The sequence below is a fragment of the Bos indicus genome, chromosome X, assembly GCF_029378745.1.
Source record: "Bos indicus isolate NIAB-ARS_2022 breed Sahiwal x Tharparkar chromosome X, NIAB-ARS_B.indTharparkar_mat_pri_1.0, whole genome shotgun sequence".
In the NCBI taxonomy this organism is placed as follows: domain Eukaryota; kingdom Metazoa; phylum Chordata; class Mammalia; order Artiodactyla; family Bovidae; genus Bos; species Bos indicus.
The window spans coordinates 133349816-133364480 of NC_091789.1; the positions used below are offsets into that span (position 1 = coordinate 133349816).

Genomic DNA, 14665 nt, shown 5'->3' on the forward strand with positions numbered 1-14665 from the left:
ATCTGCATATAATAGCTTGTAGTAAGTCGTTGCTTATGATCCTTTGAGTTTCTGTGGTGTTGGTTCTTCTGCATTTTCATTTTTCACTTTATTGATTTGAGCCCTTTTCCTTTTTTTCTTGATGAGTCTAGCTAAAGGTTTATCAACTTTGTCTTTTCAAAGAACCAGCTTTTAGTTTCATTGATCTTTTCTATTGTTTTTTAAGTCTCTATTTCATTTATTTCTGCTCTGATCGTTATGATTTCTTTCCTTCTATTAACTTTGGTTTTTGTTTGTTGTTCTTTCTCTAGTTGTTTTAGGTGTAAGTTTAGGTTGTTTATTTGAGATATGTCTTGTTTCCTGAGGTAAGCTTGTATCATTATAGACTTCCCTCTTAAAATTACTTTTGCTGCATCCCATTGAGTTTGGATCATTGTATGTACATTTTCACTTGTCTTTAGGTGTTTTCTGGATTCTATTTGATTTCTTCAGTGATCCATTGGTTGTTTAGTAGCATATTGTTTAGTTTCTACGTGTTTGTGTTTTTTGCAGTTTTTTTTTTTCTTGTAGTTGATTTCTAGTGTTGTGGTCTGAAAAGATGCTTTTGTGCTGATAGAAGCATGCTTTTTTGCTGATAGGATTTCAGTTTTCTTAAATTTACCAAGGCTTGTTTTGTAGCCTAGCATGTGATCTATCCTGGAGAATGTTCCATGTGCATTTGAAAATACTGTGTGTTCTGCTGCTTTTGGATGGAATGCTCTATAAATATTAATTAAGTCCTTCTGGTCTAATGTGCCATTTAAGGCCCATGTTTCTCACTGATTTTCTGTCTGGCTCATTATCTTCCATCCTTCTTTGTCTCCTGTAACAGTTTTTAAAGTCTATTTTGTCTGGTATAAGTATTGCTGCTCTTTCTTTTGACTTCTATTTACATATGATACCTTTTTCCATCCCCTCACTTTCAGTCTGTATGTGCGTCTAGATCTGAAGTGAGTCTCGTGTAGGCAGCAGATATGTGGGTCTTGTTTTTGTATCCATGCAGCCAGTCTGTGTCTTTCAGTTCAAGCAATTAGGCTGCTTACATTTAAGGTAATTATTGATCTGTATATTCCTGTTGCCACTTTGTTAATTGTTTTGAATTTGATTTTGTAGGTCTTACTGCCCCTTTTTTGTTTTGTTCTTTTCTCTTGTGATTTGATGACTATTTTTACTGTTATGTTTAGATACCTTTTTCTGTTTTGTGTGCATATCTGTTATAGATTTTATTTTGGTTACCATGAGGTTTTTATATAGGAGTCTGTATTTATATGTACTATTTTTAAGTTGCTGATCTCGTAATTTCAGAGACCTTTTAGATACCCTGCATTTTTACTCTCCTCCCCTCACAATTACTGTTTTTTATTTTATGTTTTACATCTAATTGTTTTTTTGTATCCCTTAACTGCTTATTGTGGATACACATAATTTTACTACTTTTGTCTTTTAACCTAACTATCTTTGTGTGTGGATAATTTCCTATCTTTACTGTATGTTTGCCTTTATCAGTAAACTTTTCCAGTTTGTTACTTTGTTGTTTCTAGTTGTCATCTTTTCTGCCTAGAGAAAATCTTTTAGCATTTGTTGTAAAACTGGTTTGATGGTGTTGAATTCTTTTAGTTTCTGCTTGTCTGTAATGCTTTTGACTTCTCTATCAAATCTGAACAAGAGCCTTTCTGGGTAGGATATTTTTGGTTGTAGGTTTTTCTTTTTCATCACTTTAAATATATTGTGCCACTTCCTTCTGGTCTGCAGAATTTCTGCTGAAAAATCAGCTGTTAGCCTTGTGAGAGTTCCCTTGTGTGTTATTTGTTGCTTTTCCCTTGTTGCTTTCAATATTCTCTCTTTATCTTCAATTTTTGTCATTTTGATTATAATGTGATGTGGTATATTCCTTGGTGGGTTAATCCTGTATGGAACTCTGTGCTTCCTGGCCTTGGGTAACTGTTTCCTTCCCTAGGTTATGGAAGTTTTCAGCTATTATCTTTTCAAATATTTTCTCAGGCCCTTTCTCTCTTTCTTATCCTTCTGGGACCCCTATAATGTGAATATTAGTGTGCTTCATGTTGTCCCAGAGGTCTCTTAATTGTCCTCATTTCTTTCTTTTTTTCCCCCTCATTTCTTTTCATTCTTTTTTCTTTTTTGTTTGCCAGCAGTGATTTCCACTACTCTTTCTGTGAGCTCACTGATCTGTTCTTATGCCTTATTTAATCTTTTGTTGATTTCTTCTAGTGTATTTTTCACTTCAGTTATTATATTCTTTAATTCTGCTTGGTTGTTCTTTATATTTTTTAATTCTTTGTTAAAAACTTCTAATTTCTTGCTCTGTGCATCCATTCTCTTTAGTTCTTTGATCACCTTTATGATCATTACTTTAAACTTTCTCAAGTAGATTACCTTGTGTTTACATTTTCCCATTAGATTATCAGTCTGAGAAGCAGTTGTGACTGTAAAAATTGACAGTCAGCCAGATACATGCACTGTTTTCATTTCTATCTGACACAAAGTAGGTACTCAAATAATGGTTAAAAGAATGATAGAGGTAATGGTAATGGCTAACATTTATTGTGTACCTACTGGCCAACACTTATTGAGTGTCTGGGGATGAAAGATGAGTGAGACCTATTTCTTACCCTTGAAGTACTTACCGAGTGACTGAGAGACTTCTTAACTCAAGAGTACAGTGGTCAGTGCTGTGACTGGGAACCCAGCAAAGGGTCAGAGAGGCACAGGATTGTAATAATCATCAAAGCTATTTAAAAGATTACAGAAAAAAAAAAGAAGAAATGGATATTGGACCATGGATGTCCCTTCTTTTTTTCTCCAAGAGCAATCTGTTTACCTAGCAAAAGGCCCAATAATTTATGTGTTTCAAATAGTATAGCTTCATGAAGTAGGTACGATACTATCAGTAACATTTAAACTTTTTTCAGGAAGAGATTGATAGAGAAAGTGCCCATTCCTTAGGGAGCTCAAATTAAACAATTTGAGATTGTTTAATTAACCTTTTCGAGTGTAGTTAACTAATCCCAAACTGTTAAACCCCTATAGCTTGCACTCTGGGCACCAAAGCAAAATGTATTCTCCCCATGATAAAAGTACACATAAGATTTAATATTGCCTCTTTATATGCATTTTATTTGTCTTTATTGATTGTTATCATGCCATTAATTATATTTCCATAATATTGAGTTTTGTATGAAATAATTGAAGAAATAATTGATTATTGGTTCTGTCATGATTTTCTCCACATTTCAACTTTCCCGTGTCCCCTTCTTGATGAACTATATGTGCCAAAGTGCTTTCTTTTTAAGTTTTGTATTTGTTTATATGTACTGTTCTCACTTTGACTGGTTATGTTGGGATCTTTCAAATTAGCTGTGGAGATGATATAATCCCAACTTAATTCTTGTTTGCAGAAAAAGTAGCGGTCAATAGTCTAATGATTGGAAAATACTAAACACATTTTAGTTATGAATTTTGAAGTCAAATTAAATTTTGTACAGGCAAGACAGGTGCATGGTACCAATTAAAAGGGACAAAATAAGTTTTCCGTCTCTTAACCACCCTGTTTCCCCTTCTGAAGGTCGTCTCAGTTATCCGTTTGTTGTTTTGTATCCATTTGTGTGCACAATGAGGCATGCACACAAATTCAAACAAATGTTTGCAAGCATTATTAGGCTTTTTTGCCTAATAACATGTCTTGGTGTATATCCTTAATGACACTTCTGGACCAGCCTCATTTTTAGAGGGTTGCATGGTGTGGATTCATGGAACCAGTTTGCTACTGAAACATGTTATATTCTTTCATTCTTTTACTAATTTAAGCAACACCATAATGGTTAATCTTGTACATATGCCACTTTGAACATGTGCAAGTATATTTGCAGTTTAAATTCCTAGAAGTGGAAATACTGAGTCAAAAGGCGTAGGCATTTACATTTTTGATAGATAATTGCCACATCGCTTCCCACAGAGGTTGTACCAATTTATTCATCAGTTTATACTCTCAGTGGAAAGTATGAGAGGATGTCTTTCTCTATATCATTGCCAATATTATATTACAATTTTTTGATTGTTTTTGACAAATAAAAACTACCTCATATCAGTAAGACTAAGAAATCCACTGGATATAAGAGAGAGCCATTGAGAAACTTTATGGTATTTAATATCAAGGGAAAAAGATATCTCATTGTAAGTAAAAAGTTATTTATATCCTTCTCTATCTAGACTGTCACCTTTTGGGGAGTTTTGTGCTTGCCCTTTCTGTATCTCTCATACTTATTCTTTGCATGAGTACCAGCTGTATGCCAGGCACTGTGCTACGTGCTATGAAAACCAAGACAATATTTGGAGAGAGTGCACACTCTGTTGAGAATACTTGTGTAAATATTCTAATATAGAAGGTGTAAATTTTACAGTTTTCATATAAGAAAATCGCCAAAAGGATTCAGGGTCCTTCTGGTGGTGAGTACTGTACAGGTATTGTCAAATGAATCTCACTGTAATTTGTATATCTTTTATGAGTGTGATTAAACATCTTTTCATGTGTTTGTCATTATTTTCCTATGAATTGTGCTTTCCTATTTTTATTGATCTCTTTGTTGATATTTTGTGGAAAGAGGTCTTTCTATATCACAGGCAATATTCTCCCGCTTTGACTTCTGTCTGTTTTGATAAATTTTCTTTTTTTCTATGCCATATTTATAGTTTTCTGTAATTTATCAACTCTTTCTTTCGTCTTCTGGATTCTGTGTCAGACTTTCAAAGAGTCTTTCCCACTATGAGATTTAAAATCTTTCTCTCATGTTTTCTTCTAGTGTTTTTAAGGTTTCATTTTATATAAGTACATTTATTTTGAATATTCACAGTCTAGAAAGAAATGGCATTGCTTATTTAAAAAAAATGAGGCACAGTGTGAATTTTCTTACTGTATCTTCTTCCTACCACTCTCATGCCAGACCTGCATTCTCTTAGGTGAGGAGTTACTTGTGACCCAGTGAACACCAGTTGTGTCATTGTAAGGATCATACAGGTCTCAATGTTGTCATAGCTTTGAGCTGAATTGAAAATACTCCCCCTTATCTGTAGATAGCCATCCTGCTTATTACGCCCTGCTAGATTGGCCATTCATTTGATAAATATTTCTTATGTGCTCACTAAATCATGTCCAAATAGTTGGTATTGACACTCTTTGATCCAATGGTAATAATCTAGCTGTTTAGCAGGGCATGGGCATATATAAAGGCATTGAGTGTCATACAGGTAATTGTGTCATGCATCAGAAAGCTGTGTCATCTCTTCGGAACATGAAATTAGTCAGTTTCATCTTTGTCTGGAATCTAGCACTGGCTGAACTCTTCACAGCATTCATTCCCATCCTGCAGGTCAAGAGCCTCTTGCCTAGGCTTGTGTAATGGGTGATTCTTGGGAGGTAATAGTACAAATATATGATAGATGTCATTCGAAGATTTATATACAGACATAACAGTAGGTTTCCTGCTACTTAAAAGACTTTCCTTCTTAGCTTTTGAGCTGAAAATATCTTAGGTATATTTATGATAGTATGTCAGAGCACTTTTTAAAGTGGCGGTGTATTTTGTAAATATAAGGAGGTCATTGTGGTACGAGACATCAACATGGTTTCACTATGCAATTTTTAAGGGAAATTATGAAATATTTCAAGCATTGGAAAAAGAAACTGAATAATGAGTACCAGTGTACTCACCAGTCTGCTTTATCAAATCCTCATATTTTGCCTTATTTACTTCAGACATTTTATATACATTTTCTTTACAATTCTCTCTAATGAACTTGGTGCATTTTGTGGTTCAGCAGCATGAATACTTCAAAAAATATTGTAATAATGAGATGTATTGTTTTAAAGAAACAGTCTTACAGACAGAGCTGAAGCTCTCTTGGTGTCTGCTGTTACTTTCAGGTTACTTGCAGTATCTTCCTGGGTGTTTTAAGACTGATATTGTGAAGGGAGCCAAATGGTAGGAAAGCAGAACCTCTGTAAGCAGGGCATGTTCATGGAGCAGGTTCTTTGCAAACTTGCCTTTTTGTGTGTGAAGAGGGCAGGAAGATATCATGCGTCTGTGTGTGAGTGGGGGGCACAGCAATGTGCTATTCCAGGGTTCTGTATCTATTCAAAATTCTCTTGATCAGTAGATTTGGGGTAATTTTTAGTGACTTCCTATTAATTAATTTCTGCCAGTGATAATTTTGCAAAAAGATTTTCCATGAACTAGTATGGGGGCATGGCTGTGAACCCACAGCCCCATCTAGCTCTAAAGGAAACCTTACCCTTCAGAAAGAAACTGACCAAGTTTGAAGGCAGGCTGAAAAACAATGCCTCATTTCCCTGCCCTGCTTCAGCCCTGAGCTTTAGGGGACCCTGCCCAGCCTTGCTCTAATGCTGCGAGAAGCCTGGCACCAGCATTTCTGGCTGGTCAGGACAGCACTGAGCTCCCCTGGTGTCAGTGTCACCAGCCTGCTCCATGTGCCTGTATTCTTGATGGCAGGAGAGAAGGAATCATTGTGAGATCTGAGGAAATCAGCTAATGGGGAGAGGAAGTGCCCCTTGGAGGGAGCTGAGCCACTCAGCTGATTATGTCAATTAGATGAGACGCCCCTTGTCTCACCTACTTGGTAGGGTGCATCTGGCATATTCTGACCATTTATTGTCTTAATGTTGATCCCAGAAGGCTTTTCACTCCCTGAGATGAATATTAAAACACCAAAGCACTAGCTTTTCTGGGTTTTGACTTCCTGGAATGAAATATTAGTGCATTTTGATTGAAGAGAATCTGTCTTCTGGTTTATGTTTTCTTTTACATTGAAATAGCATATAGTGAAGTGCAGAGATCTTAGAAATACAGCCTAATGAATTTTTACATGTGCAAACCATCACCCACATCGAATTGTTGAACATTTTCATCCTCCCAGCAGGCTGTCTTGTACCCCTCCCATTTGGTACCTCCCAAGGGTAACGTCTATTCTGAGATCTCTCACCATTGATTAGTTCTGCCTGTTGTCAAACTTCACATAAGTGGAATCATACAGTCTGTGATCTGTTGGGTCTGGCTTCTTTCACTCAACATTCTGACTGTAAAAATCCATCCGTGTTCTTAGGTGTAGTTCTTTTTCTTTAAATAGCACTTGCTATTTAATGATGGCATTAATTATGACAATAAGTAATCAATTTGTATACTGCTCTCCAGTTCACTGATCCTGAAGACATCTCTCTAATGGTGCCAAAGCATCTAGCATTAAACTGCTTTTGGGGATGATGAAAGAGCCACTTAGAGGCTTTCACTACTGACCCCAAGGTCACCCACCTGCTAAATGATGATGCCAGGACTAGTTTTGGTTTGTTGACAGCATTCTTTCCATCCGGCATGATGTCTCTGTCTTAACTTGTGTCAGAGGTTGATAGAAGACAGAAAGGATGAAAGCAGGGAGGGGCCCCCAACTGGACCTTCATTGATATTTTGCTATGTAGTATTTTGGTTAATTGAAAGAAGTTGAGGTTCAACCGAGCTGACCCCCCAGTGCCTGCCTAGTATGTAATGAATGGGGAGGGAGAGGTGAAAATAGAGAGCTGACTTGACTCTGCCACCAGCTACATCCAGGCAGTCCTGCTTATCAGAAAGCAGACTCTGCTAGTTTAACTCCTAGTGGTGTACGAATTATGCCTTTGCCCAGTGAGGCTGCTGTTTGCAGGCTGCTAAATGTGTCACAGAGAATTTTTGCTAGAGTGGCATTATCAGGGCTTCTTGGCCTCCAGTTGTGGATAAACTATCTCAGACTCTGATGAGCATACTGCTTTGGGAAGCAGGAATGGTGTGAATTCCCCTCTCCGTTCACTCAGAAGGTCCTTGCAATACAGTTTGAGTGTCATGGGAACATTGATAGTTTATTGATGGCCTCAATTTTGCTGTCCAAGCAGAGTTTCTGTTGTTAAGGCTTCAGATTTGAGAAGAGAGAAACTGGGTTTCCTTTACCTCCTAAAAACGTTTAGGATAGTGGATACCCTGACTATTCTGTTGTGTTTTAAAGCAAGCAGAATCATTGCTGATTTATATTTGTGGGCATGTATGAATTTCTGTAAGCTCCCGTGACCCACAATTTTGACCCAGGGTGTGTTCTCTACCACTGAGAGAGTAGGATCCAGGTTCTCAATAAATGGATTAATAACTTAGGCCTCGTCATTAGAAAGCTGAGACTGAGGGTTGGGGGCTCGGAATGCTCATACCCAGGAAATCTGGCACCCTCCGACTTGGATCAGAACCTCGGAGAGCTCCAGGTTCAGGGATCCTGGCAGCTGTAGACAAGCAGGGGTTATTCCACTGTCAGTCAGGTCCACCCTCTTCTGCAGCAAAGAACTATTTTGTGTGGATGATAAAGAGTCTTCAAGGATTCCAGCCCTAGTATTTGTGGGCTTAGGGATAAAGCAGTATTAGATTCTTCAGGTGTGGAGGAAAGTGAAGTTTTCCACTGGAGCCATGGCTGGGGTGATTTGAGTCTCTCCAGTATAGTCAGAGGGAGAAGGCATTGGCACCCCACTCCAGTACTCTTGCCTGGAAAATCCCATGGACAGAGGAGCCTGGAAGGCTGCAGTCCATGGGGTCGCTGAGGGTCGGATACGACTGAGCGACTTCACTTTCACGCATTTGGAGAAGGAAATGGCAACCCACTCCAGTGTTCTTGCCTGGAGAATCCCAGGGATGGGGAAGCCTGGTGGGCTGCCGTCTATGGGGTCACACACAGTCGGACACGACTGAATTGACTTAGCAATAGCAATAGTATAGTCAGGGAGCTTCCCAGGTGGCACTCAAGGTAAAGAATCCACCTGCCAATGCAGGAGACATAAGAGATCCTGGGTTGGAAAGATCCCCTGGAGGAGTGCATGGCAATCCACTCCAGTATTCTTGCTTGGGAAATCCCATGGGCAGAGGAGCCTGGCTGACCACAGTCTATAGGATCTCACAGAGTCAGACACAACTGACACAACTTAGCATGCACGCACTGTAGCCAGGACACTGTTTCTTCGGGGGAAGTGAGGTGTAGCAGGAGAGGTCTGCCTGGAAGGCCCGAAGCTGGGTTCCACTGCCCTCCCTGCCCCACACTAGCCTCATAGCCTTTTGATGGTCTTGCATCCTCCCTAACTGGGTCTCATGATTCTTGTGTGCAAAAATATATCAGTCTAGAAAAATCAGGATTTTTTTTTCAGTAACAAAATGACAGTGTTATTGTGAGGAGCAAGTGAAAAAAAAAAGTTACAGCACTTTAATTTATATAAACCCTTGCCAGTGTAAGGCTGTGTCATTGCCAGCATCGTCACCTATTTCTGGAGCCCCCCTGATAGGGGTCCATGACATCAGACATCTGTGAATGTCAGGGTGTTCAAAGGGTGCACCGCCCCCGCCCTTGCATGTGCCCGGTAGTTGGTGCCTGGGGTCAGCACATACGTCAGATAGGTTGAGCCAGAAGTGAGCACACAGGGACGTGTGGCTTGCTGTGCAATTGGAAAAGTTTTTGAAGGCAAGAGCTTTCCCTGTGGTCTTTTGGGAGTAATTGGAGGCTTTGAGGAGGAGAGTGGCAAGAGTGAACAGTAGCTTTAGGAGAGCGTCCCTTGGGGCAGTGTGGAGGTGAAGCAGGGAGGGCGGACTGGAGGCAGGTGGCATTTGGGGGAGAGTGGCTAAGAGGCAAGCTCTGAAGCTAGCCATTGAGTTCCAGTTCTGGTGTCTCCTTTGACCTCGGATGGGCTTCCTCAGCTCTCTGTGACTTGGCATGCGCATCAGTGAATAGGGCTGTTCTGCATGTTAAAAGTTGCGATCCCGGTGCAGCTCTTAGAGGAAGCTTTGGTACAAGGTAAACTCTCAAATGTAAGATGGTATTCATGTGTATTTTTTATTGTGGGTAAAAAAAAAATAACACAAAAAGTTGCCATTTTAGCCATTTAGAAGTACAATTCAGTGGCATTCATTGTATTCACAATTTTACGCAACCATCACCACTGTCTGTTTCCAAACTTTCATCACCCCAAACAGAAACTCTGTAACCGTGAAACATTAACTCTTGTCCTCCCATCCCATTACTCCCTGGTAACCTCTAGTCAGTTTCTGTCTCTGAGTTTGCCTATTCTAGATGTCCCATATACATGGAATCAGATCGTTTTTGTCCTTTTGTGTCTGGGAAATGGCAACCCACTCCAGTACTCTTGCCTGGAAAATCCCACGGACCGAGGAGCCTGGTAGGCTACAGTCCATGGGTTCGCAAAGAGTCGGACACAACTAAGAGACTTCAATTTCACTTTCTTTCACTTTCTTTCACTTAGCATGATGTTTTCTAGGTTCATTCATGTTGTAGCATGTATCAAAATTGTATTCCTTTTTAAGGCTGAGCAATATTCTATTGTATGTGCGTGCCAGATCTTGTTTATCTGTTTGCCTGCTGATGGACTCTTGTGTTGTTTCTGCTTTTCGGCTTTTGTGAATAATGTTGCAGCAGACATTGGCATACAAGTATCTGTTTAGGTCCCTGCTTTCAACTCTTTGGGGTATATTACCTGAAAGTGGAATTGCTGGATCATATGGTAATTTCATGTTTAACTTTTTGAGAAACCACCATACTGTTTTCCACAGTGACTGCTCCATTTTGCATTCTCACCAGCAGTGTACAAGGATTCCAGTTTTTCCACGTCCTCATCAGCACTTGTATTCCTTTACAAAAAAAAAAAGAAAAAATCTAGCCATCTTGGTAGGAATGAAAGGGTATATCATTTTGGTGTTGATTTAAGTTTTCCTAGTGAATAATGATGTGGAGCATCTTGTCGTGTTCTTATTGGCCATTTGTATATTTTCTTTGGAGAAATGTCTGTTCAAGTTCTTTGCCTGATACTCATGTTTTTAAGGCAGTATGGGAGGAAGGAGATAAATAGATTAAGGAAGTAGATAGAGCCCAACTGGGTGGCTGGTTAGATTCAAGGGTTAACGCTGAGTCTTCCAGCCTGTGTAAGTGTGCAGATGATGAGCTATCAAGCAGTATAGCTCCTGTTGCTCCCAGAGAAGGGGCAGATTGGAGGGAAGATATTTGGTTTTGGTGAGGTTACACTGAGCCTGGATGAACCTGGTTGTTGGGCCAGTGGAGAGTCTGTAGGATGCACTGCCATGGTTGCGTGTCTGGTTGGTTTCTTTGGAAAAGGGCAAGACATATTTTTGGTTTTGTCTCCTTGCTTCCATATAAGAAGCAACTTAAGGAATTGTGTCATCATTAGGCTTATGTATCTGGCAAATGTGAACAATCATTGGTGTGGGGCACAGAATCTGAAACTTATGAACCAGATCCTCCCCTGTTGCTGGTTTCTCAGCCCTTAAGCACCTGCTTCATCAGATCAGTCCTTCAAAGCTCATTAGGTGCTGCTCTGAAGCCTTGGGTGTGAACATTCTTGACAACCATGGCTTCTGAGGCTTTCCCCAGTGACCAACCCAATTTTTCAAATATTTGCAGCCCCTTCATCCTTCCCCAGCTGCATGCCATTAGTGGTTAGTGCTAAGCAAGTACTCAGCACGTCACCCACAGCCCGCTGCGTTTCTCTGAATAACTCCTTGGCAAAACTGGATGTTGCACCACTGCATTATGTTGTGTCCAGTTGGGAAATTGGTGTTTGCATGGTCATACCCACCCTACAGTGGAGAGTGATGTTTAAGCAACTCTTCTACCCCCAAAGAAGCAGCCACTGGGGAAGAAGACCCCACAGTGGCTGCTTTTCTGTATTTCTAGAGCCATAGCAGGCTGGCAGCCATCACTAAGAAAGCATCCTTTCATGCAACTCAGGCTGGCAGTGTTTGCAGATTGTCCCCTGATGCCATCTGCCTGTGAAGCTGCACAAACCCCCAGCAACTGCTGTTCTAGCAGGTGCTGGGCTGCTGAGGTGGGAGTGCGTATACATGCACGCGCATGCCCACAGCTTTATGCTGTGTTGGCCTGGTGTGCCAGCTGAAACTCTCAACCTAGCAGAGCACCAGCCACAGTTGCTGGTTTCCGGTGGGGCCCTGGTGAGGGAGAAGAGGGCGAGGCTGTTGTGAACAAGGCCAGCAATCGGGGAATTGGATACAGTAACTAACACTTGGGTGTGTAGGAAGCTGCTAGGCAGTGGCTATGTTTTGACAAGCTTTTGTTCTGTTCTTTCTACCTCTGCCCAGGCCAAAGTGTGGCCTCCCACCAAATTTTCCATCTTCCTGTTCATTCATTGAAGGACCCAGGCCCAGTTCTTGCCCCAGCCTCTTTCTAAAGAACACATCTTTCCTCTTTGAGCCCTTCCTGACACCCAGGTATGCTTTGACTCCAGGCGCTTAGCTTTCCCTTCTTCCCAAGTCAATGTGATCCTGGGTCCAGACAAGCCCAGAACCCCAGCCCAGATCTGCAGCTTGTGAGTTACTATCATTTCTGACTTTTAATGCTTTTGAACATAATTATGTAAATTATTAAGTAATTTGAAATGATTGTATCAGGCATCAGGTTTTAAAAATCCAGATCTTAATGGAGCTTTGATAAGAGACTACCTCATGTAAACTTTGTGTGTCAGGTATTTTGGGCTTGAATTTCTGTTCCAACTCCTCAACTCTGCTGTTGCAGCATCAGAACAGCCATAGAAAATACCTAAATGAAATGAATGGGCTTGTATTATAATGAAACTTTATTTACAAAAACACATGGTGGCTTAGTTTGCCGACCTCTGGCTTAGAACGATAGTCTTTATTTTAGTTTGTTATCTCTGTATTTTTCTCGGTTAAGGATTAAAAAGCCAGAAGAACTTGGTAACTGTAAATGAACTTAAGTCTTCTTTTGGGTTTAGCGTAACTGTGAGTGCAGTGGTGATTTTGGAATATACTTCTTTAAACCCCTGTTGGAAGAATAGAAAGCTTTTGAGGGGTGACTGTGCTTGGCCAAAGCTTGTCATTGTTCAAAAAGTAGAACAGGCTGTCCCTTAGAGTTGTTTGGTGGCCTTTATGATCACTTGACCATAGTCACAGAAGATTGCGTCACTGTATTGGACATTATTCTGTTTTATAGGACCAGGTGCTTCTCTACTAAATGTAAGGAAAACAAACAACAAACACATAGGAAATGGTGTTTCTAAAATGTGCTGAGTTGAGGTCACTGTAGTGCATTCCAGAAAGCTGAAGCTTAAAATAGAGACATTTGGAAATGTTAAACTACAATCCTGTTTTCCTTTTCTTTATCCTCATAGGAAATAAAGAAGGAAATGAAGAAAGAGCCTCTCTCCAGCAAAGCTCCAGAAAAGCCCATGCACGAAGTGTCCAGTGGAAATGCTTTGCTGTCTTCTGAAACAATTCTAAGAACCAACAAGAGAGGTATGGCAAAGGAGAGAGAGCTCTCTCCCCACACACAAACCCAAACTGATAACTGCTGGGTGAACTGGATCAAAGTCTGAATTGCTGGAAAATTGAATGGCATTGGTTTTTGTATACATTTTGGGTGCACACACACTCATATATGGCAAGTAACGATACAATAACCATACCAAAGGAAACTAATGAAATTTTTTTTTACAGTGGTGAAGTAGACTAAATTTCTAAATGATTATTTTTCTAGGACTTTAGCTTTCTCTTTTGTGTCTATTTTTATGGATGACAGGTGACTTCAGAGAATGCTATGGTGCTGGCTAAGCCGAGCATGTCTGGCCACGCTCTCTTCTTAATTTAAGGGCAGACTTCAGCAGGCTCTTTCTCTGACTGCTGGGCTCCCAAACACAGGCCTTGTCTCTCAGTTTAGGAGGCAGGACTTACAGAGATGCAGCTCATTCAGACTTCTGTGTAACCAGAAAACCTTTCACCATCTTGTCTCCACCTTGGTGGATTTTCCAGGTATCAGCTGGTTGGAGTTTTGTTTTCTCCCCTGTCCACGCTTTGTGACCTTGTTGTTTAAAATGGTAGGAGAGATTCTATAAGATGGCACAGGTGACCTGACTCAATTTTATACTAAAATGGAAACTGATTTGCCTTAGTTTCTCCCATGCCCACCCGCCCCATTGGACCAGCCCAGGCACACACTGATCATACCTGAGGTAGCTTAACTTTCAGAGGCAGCCTTTTCAGGGGCTTATTACTTCCTTAAAGAGAAACATAGAACCGGTCAAAAAGCAGGACCCAGAAATGTATTAGCAAAGGGTTCCATTAAAAAGAAAAAAGAAGGCAAGTTTGCATAACCATGGGCAAGAACAGCTAATCTTTCATCAAATGTAGATGTTGTAAGACTTTGTCCAATAAACTGTCCATTGATCATAGTGCTTGAGACCTCAGCTTTGTGTCTCTCTTCCTTCCTGCTTCTTCCTCTACCCTCTCCAGCTGCCCTGGGTTACATTTCCTTTTTTGAATTATTCAGATGAAATATTGGCTGGCGGCCCACACTGGTTAGCAGCTATAGGATTTTTTTTCTTTCCTTTTTTTTAAAAAACCCATCCTGCCAATGGAGATTTCCCGTTGTAAGAATTTGGGCTGTCTAGCTCTAAAACTGTAGCCATAGCCCAGAGCCCATCCTGCGTTCTTGCAAGTAGGTTCCAGAACTCCTGAGGCCTGTGCTCATTGGACTTGGACAGCTAGAGTTCCGTGCGTGGGTC

General features: G+C 40.4%; 1 protein-coding gene across 13 annotated transcripts in view; it reads left to right on the forward strand.

Moving 5' to 3' along the window:
* Positions 1-14665, forward strand: part of SH3KBP1 (SH3 domain containing kinase binding protein 1) — a 331727-nt gene that overhangs the window by 115026 nt on the left and 202036 nt on the right. For all 13 annotated transcript variants that reach the window (XM_070785423.1, XM_070785428.1, XM_070785422.1 and 10 more), the window contains one exon: positions 13277-13400. In XM_070785423.1, the coding sequence (XP_070641524.1) occupies positions 13277-13400 (124 nt within the window). The remainder of the gene's footprint in view (positions 1-13276; positions 13401-14665) is intronic.